The following is a 7735-nucleotide window of genomic DNA, read 5'->3' as shown; positions in this document are numbered from 1 at the left end:
AGCCAGGAATTACATCCTTCAGCGAAGATTATTAGCACTCATTCTGCTGCCACCCTTGTCACAGCTTTCCTGTACCCGAGGACCTAGTCTAAAGCCAAAGTCTAGTAAGAAGCCATTGTAGTGAGCAAGTAGTCATTGGCAGCACATAGTTACATCACTGTTTACAGTCACGAGTCTGTCTATCTATCTATTTACAGTCTCTATCTATCTATTATCTATCTATTATCTATCTTCTTTGGTATCTACTTTTTATTTACCCAAAACAAATAAAAGATAGATAGATAGATAGATAGATAGATAGATAGATTGATAGATAGATAGATAGATAGATAGATAGATAGATAGATAGATAGATAGATAGATATCCCAACCTTTGTATCTAGGGATAATAAATAGTGGGTCTTATAACTATACAATTGTCATTTTCTTCTCTTGTAATATATATTGTGATATCTTTATGATCATTTACACTTTTTGTATGCCAGCTGTACATCCAAGAAATGTTATGCATAATAATAATAACCGCAAATGTATTGTGATAGATGCAATGTTATTCTACTCTCCTTCCTCTCATACTAACTCGTATATATAATTTCATAAAATATATAAGATAGCTATACGAGTCGACCTTAAATAGCCAAGAAAGAAAAAAAGGAAGCGAGACAGAGATGAAAAGATAGATGATAGATAGATAGATAGAAAGATAAATAGATAGATAGATAGATAGATAGTAGATAGATGATAGATAGATAGATAGATAGATAGATAGATAGATAGATAGATAGATAGATAGATAGAGCTATAGATAGTAGATAGATAGATAGATAGATAGATAGAAGGATAGATAGATAGATAATAGATAGAGCTATAGATCGATAGATAGATAGATAGATAGATAGATAGATAGATAGATAGATAGATAGATAGAGAGATAGATAGTAGATAGATGATAAATGATAGATAGTAGATAGATGATAAATGATAGATAGTAGATAGATATTTGTAGATTATGAGCCCTCGCGGGCAGGGTCCTCACTCCTCCTGTACCAGTTATGACTTGTATTGTTCAAGATTATTGTACTTGTTTTATCATGTATACCCCTCCTCACATGTAAAGCGCCATGGAATAAATGGCGCTATAATAATAATAGTAATAAATAATAATAATTATTATAATAATAATAATATATAGATAGATAATAGATAGATAAGTAGAGATAGATAGATAGATAGATAGATAGATAGATAGATAGATAGATAGATAGATAGATAGATAGATATTAAAATGATTGAGATAGGTGAGGTATAATTAACTTTCTAAGAGTCTTAAGATGCAGTACACAGATCATACTACATGTTTGATATTTACATCAGTGTATTTTACATCCGTGATGTGCTTGCCAGCACATATATATTAATATATACATACATCATATATGCAGACACCTATATATATATATATGTATGTATATATCTTCTTTAACAGTATACAATATAAATAGACTATGAAAGCCATTGGGATTTCTGCAGTGTCGCCACTATGGTACATGCTGCATGTAGGGCTGCTTACAGGACAATCGGTGTTTCAGTAATACAATCCAGTGACTGCCATAGCCCAGTGCATCCCATGCCCCTGCAGCAGTGCCCCACACTCCCCAGCCATGCAGCATACTGTACCTTGAGTGGAGCACTGTCCACACTATATACATACTCAGGCTGTGTGGAGCATGTGCTGCACTCCTGCATTAACCTCTGTGCCATGGAGGTTTTTTCTTGTCCTAATGATATTATTATAGTTATGCCTGGACAGCCAATCCTGGGAGAGCAGCCTCACAATTAGCACAGGGAACATCAATAAGGCTCGTTGCTGCATCTGAGGGAGCCCTCCCAGTCTCCTCTGTGATTGGCTGGAATGGCCTCTGACGACATATATTAACCCCCGCTTCCCTAAAGATGCAGCTGTACATGGAGATCCTACATGGATATAGTGCCAGTGCTGAGTCCTCCTGCATGCAGAGCTATGGGGCGCACAGAGGGTCTCTGGAGGGGTCAGTAAGCGGCAGTTAGGTTGGGGGTCCTGACTCTGGCCTGTTGGCTGTCTCTGGATTGAGGGACCATCTGCTGCACTCGGGCAGGACATGGATGCCAGCTCACAGTGAAGCCTGCCTGCCACATCCCGGGGGGACTATGGACGAGACCTGCTGTAAGTAGCACATGTGGGAGGACTGCACCCAGGACGCCCCCAATGCCCTGTAATACTTGAATTTTGTGCAGGCGGCATTTATTGTGTGCCCTCCTCAGTATTGAGCATTATTCCTCCAAAGCCTGGGGACACCTGACGTATGGGGCGCCGGAGCTAGCCGCAGCCGACTATCTGTAGAGCCCCGGGAGGAAAGACTCGGACGCCGCGGCCATGAGCTTGGTCGGAGGCTTCCCCCACCACCCCGTGGTGCACCATGACGGTTACCCCTTTGCCGCAGCTGCAGCGGCCGCCGCCAGCCGCTGCCATGAAGACAACCCTTACTTCCATGGCTGGCTTATCAGTCACCCCGAAATGTCTCCCCCCGACTACAGTATGGCACCGTCCTATAGTCCGGAGTACGCCAATGGTGCGGCTGGCCTGGACCACTCCCATTACGGGGGTGTCCCGGGAAGCGGGGCCGGAGGTTTAATGCAAAGGCCTGTGAAACGGAGGGGAACTGCAAACCGTAAAGAGAGGCGCAGGACTCAGAGCATCAACAGCGCCTTCGCCGAGCTGCGGGAGTGCATCCCCAACGTGCCCGCCGACACCAAACTCTCCAAGATCAAGACACTGCGCCTGGCTACCAGCTACATCGCCTACCTCATGGACCTGCTGGCCAAGGACGACCAGAACGGAGAGACCGAGGCCTTCAAGGCGGAGATCAAGAAGACCGATGTCAAAGAGGAGAAACGGAAGAAGGAACTGGTCAGTACACGAGATATTACACAAGGGCTGGGATCGCCACATATGGCAGAGTGGGATGGATGGAGAGATAGAGAGAGAGAGAGAGAGAGTAGATAGATAACAGACAGATAGATATGGGATTGTGGGATGGATGGAGAGATAGAGGGAGAGAGAGAGTAGATAGATAGATAACAGATAGACAGATAGATATGGGATAGTGGGATGGATGGAGAGAGAGTAGATAGATGGAGAGATAGAGAGAGAGTAGATAGATGGAGAGAGAGAGAGTGGATAGATAACAGATAGACAGATAGATATGGGATAGTGGGAGGGGTGGAGAGATAGAGAGAGAGTAGATAGATGGAGAGATAGAGAGAGAGTAGATAGATGGAGAGAGAGAGAGAGTAGATAGATGGAGAGAGAGAGAGAAGATAGATAACAGATAGATATGGGATAGTGGGATGGATGGAGAGATAGAGAGAGAATAGATAGATGGAGAGAGAGAGAGAGAGAATAGATAGATAGATAACAGATAGATAGATAGATAACTGATAGACAGATAGATATGGCAGAGTGGGATGGATGGAGAGATAGAGAGAGAGTAGATAGATGGAGAGATAGAGAGAGAGTAGATAGATGGAGAGATAGAGAGAGAGAGAGTAGATAGATGGAGAGAGAGAGAGAGTGGATAGATAACAGATAGACAGATAAATATGGGATAGTGGGATGGATGGAGAGATAGAGGGAGAGATAGATGGAGAGATAGAGAGAGAGAGAGTAGATAGATAGATAACAGATAGATATGGGATAGTGGGATGGATGGAGAGATAGAGGGAGAGAGAAAGAGACAGAGATTAGATAGATATAGATAGTAGATAGATAATGGATAGATATTGAGAGAGGGATAGAAATAGAGAGAGATTAGATAGATAGATAAATAGATAGATAATAGATGGATAGATTGAGAGAGATAGAGAGAAAGAAAGAGAGAGAGAGATTAGGTAGATAATCCTTTTTTTCCATGATCTAACTTGAGTACTGCTCCCATTTTTATTTTTTTGGAAAGATAGATAGATAGATAGATATAGATAATAGATAGATGATAGATCTATAGATAGATAATAGATAGATAGTTAGATAATAGATAGAGATAGATAGATAATAGATAGAAGGATACATCCGCCCATTTCTGTTTCCTAATTATTAGGTCATATAAACTATATATAATTCTGGTTTAATTTAACAGTATTATTTGCAGTCGGATAAATAATAAAATAGCAAAATTGATTTCAATTGTGGGAAACCACTTCCAATAATTTATTCAATAACATCATTACAAAACATTAAAATCACCAAATAAATTCCCTATATACAATGAGTCTGACACAACGATATACACATTTCTAAACACGAAATACACAAACATGAAATATTTCTATATGGGAAATAATCTTGGGGAACGGTAAATATTTTTCACACGAATCATTTAGAATATAGGAGTAATATGAATAACACTAAAAGTAAACTATAGCTAAAAAAATACTAATTTATAGATTCAGACCAAATACATAATTACAAGAGAGATTAGCACACGATAGTTCTGGTGATTGCAGCAGTGATATAATTTGCAGTGATATAATTTGCAGTGATATATTTTGCAGTGATATAATTTGCAGTGATATATTTAGCAGTGATATAATTTGCAGTGATATAATTTGCAGTGATATATTTAGCAGTGATATAATTTGCAGTGATATAATTTGCAATGATATATTTAGCAGTGATATAATTTGCAGTGATATATTTAGCAGTGATATAATTTGCAGTGATATATTTAGCAGTGATATAATTTGCAGTGATATAATTTGCAATGATATATTTAGCAGTGATATAATTTGCAGTTATATATTTAGCAGTGATATAATTTGCAGTGATATATTTAGCAGTGATATATTTAGCAGTGATATAATTTGCAGTGATATATTTAGCAGTGATATAATTTGCAGTGATGATATATTTAGCAGTGATATAATTTACAGTGATATAATTTGCAGTGATATATTTTGCAGTGATATAATTTGCAGTGATATATTTTGCAGTGATATAATTTGCAGTGAAATAATTTGCAGTGATATATTTAGCAGTGATATAATTTGCAGTGATGATATATTTAGCAGTGATATAATTTACAGTGATATAATTTGCAGTGATATATTTTGCAGTGATATAATTTGCAGTGATATATTTTGCAGTGAAATAATTTGCAGTGATATATTTAGCAGTGATATAATTTGCAGTGATGATATATTTAGCAGTGATATAATTTCCAGTGATATAATTTGCAGTGATATATTTTGCAGTGATATAATTTGCAGTGATATATTTTGCAGTGATATAATTTGCAGTGATATAATTTGCAGTGATATATTTAGCAGTGATATAATTTGCAGTGATGATATATTTTGCAGTGATATAATTTCCAGTTATATAATTTGCAGTGATATATTTTGCAGTGATATAATTTGCAGTGATATATTTTGCAGTGATATAATTTGCAGTGATATAATTTGCAGTGATATATATTAAGCAGTGATATATTTTGCAGTGATATATTTTGCAGTGATATATTTTGCTTACTGAAAATGTAAAGGAAATTTACTATAATTACAGTTTAGTTCTACAAATATTATACCAAGTGCGTCTGCACGTGTTCATCAGTGAAGTATATAGATTTATGTCCCAACACATCTGAGTATATAATGTGTAGCATTTGGTGCTGCTGTCATCCATCATACAGGGATATGAGTGCTGAGCCCCTTCCTCACCCCTGGCATGTGGCTTTTTGTATAGTTACATATATTAAACTGTGGCTCCAGACCCAATATCTGCTTACATGATTTTTTTCCCACATAAATTAAAATTATTTTTAACAAAATTAGTAACGTCATTAAAGTCATATATGGGAACAATAGAGATAGATGACTATAGATTGATATGTCTGAAAATATTTTTTTTAATACAAATCTTTGTGAAAATAAAAATTATTTTATTATTATTATTATTATTTCCTATACTGATTATATTTTAGCTAGTATGTGATCCAGTTTAATATTGATGTATGACCCAGTTGAGGCCAGTGCAGAAATATATGCTTTAATGTTTGTCAAAAATAAATTGCTGCAGATACATAATAATATACTATATCATTTTATAATTCACTTTCTATTTATTTATTTATTTATTTATTTTTATACTTACATTTCTGAATATTTTTCGTATTGATTTTTTTTTCTTTTGCTTTCTCTCGAAACAGAATGAACTCTTGAAAAGCACAGTTAGTAGCAACGATAAGAAAACTAAAGGAAGGACTGGCTGGCCCCAGCATGTTTGGGCCCTGGAACTTAAACAATGATCCTATGAACAGCAGGACTATGAAGACTATAAAATAGACAATAAACTATGTATGGAATGGTCCAGTTTATTTATGTGCAATCCCCCTTCCCTCCTCCTTGTGGATCATGTGTGCAGAGAAGCATTCCAGTATATGAAGAGGAATAATCTACAGGTTGGTAATAGCAGGGCCCTGGATGTCATGGATGACAGTCTGTACATAGAACACAGGACTCCCTGGCAATCTGTCCTATGTCTGTGTGTCTGTGAAGTGTCCTAAGAAAGGAATATACCAGCAGGATGTGCTTTCTCCTTGGGCATAGTATCCTGTCACTGCCAGGGTGGTGGCCTGCGCCTGGCTGCAGTGCACTGTGTGCTGTGGGCCCTCTGACAACAGGGGAGACATTATTGGGACCTTGTTGTCAGAGTTGTTCTTGTTGATGTTGTCCTTGTGCTTGTGTAACATTTGAAGGTGTTCCAGCTATCTGTTATTGTGCACTTCTGTCCAGAAATGTGGAGTATAATTAATATTTGAAGGTGTAAAACGTTGTAAGTGATCAATAAACCACTGAGTGTCTTTTTTGTATATGATCTGTTCATTAATCCGTGTACTCAACAATGGGAACACACCACATAGATCAGTGCTCTGCATGTGTGCCAAGTGCCAACATTCACCAGGAGATGTAGCTGGTCATATGTCATGCAAGATAATATGTGCAAGCTTCTCTATATCTGAGATATATATATATATACATATATATACACATATAGTAATAATAGATTGATACAGATCGAGGGAGAGATAGAGAAGAGAAAGAGAGATTAGTTAGAGAGATGGATAGCTAGATAGATAGATGATAAATATATATGCACATGCAGCTTTGGATCCAAAATATTCATGATCATGCTGTTGTGCATATAACACATTTACATGTGCAAATATTCATATTAAGTAGCTGTAAATATAACACATTATATACACATTATATATATATATATATATATATATATATATATATATTAATATGCAGCTTTACATTTTTTATTAATAATAATAATGTAGCCATTGCTGGTAACTTTTAAACATTTATTTGTAGTAGTATAAATTACATGCGTACTGGTATATTTTCATACAATTATATTGTATATCTATATTATTATATATATTTATATAATTATTATATATATTTGTGGATATTCATATATTACATGTACACTGCATATGTTCAAAGGCAAAAATAATTATAGTCATGTAGCCATACATAAATTACAAGCATATGGGTAACTGCTCTGTAACGCTGCATAGACAGAAATCTGCACACACATATCATACCTGGTGCATATGCAATATTTTACATATACATGGCAATCCAAGTTTATTCTTTTATATATATATATATATATATATATATATATATA

At 36.2% G+C, this 7735-nt stretch overlaps 1 protein-coding gene across 1 annotated transcript; it reads left to right on the top strand.

Annotated features, from left to right (window-relative positions):
* The first annotated feature begins 1966 nt into the window (after positions 1 to 1966).
* HAND2 (heart and neural crest derivatives expressed 2) lies at positions 1967 to 6902 on the top strand. Its single transcript, XM_069744243.1, has 2 exons — positions 1967 to 2947; positions 6240 to 6902. The coding sequence occupies exons 1-2, from the start codon at positions 2414 to 2416 to the stop codon at positions 6336 to 6338; spliced, it is 633 nt and encodes a 210-aa protein (XP_069600344.1). The 5' UTR covers positions 1967 to 2413; the 3' UTR covers positions 6339 to 6902.
* The last annotated feature ends 833 nt before the right edge of the window (positions 6903 to 7735 follow it).

The sequence above is a fragment of the Ranitomeya imitator genome, chromosome 1 (genome assembly GCF_032444005.1).
Source record: "Ranitomeya imitator isolate aRanImi1 chromosome 1, aRanImi1.pri, whole genome shotgun sequence".
In the NCBI taxonomy this organism is placed as follows: Eukaryota; Metazoa; Chordata; class Amphibia; order Anura; family Dendrobatidae; genus Ranitomeya; species Ranitomeya imitator.
Note: the sequence above shows the minus strand (reverse complement) of the source record. Positions and strands in the feature narration are given on the sequence as shown.

Bases quoted from the DNA above. Each gene is read 5' to 3' on its own strand.
- HAND2 (XM_069744243.1), top strand. From the start codon at position 2,414: ATGAGCTTGGTCGGAGGCTTCCCCCACCACCCCGTGGTGCACCATGAC. The intron at 2,948-6,239 runs GTCAGTACACGA...CTCTCGAAACAG, and splicing joins AGAAACGGAAGAAGGAACTG to AATGAACTCTTGAAAAGCAC.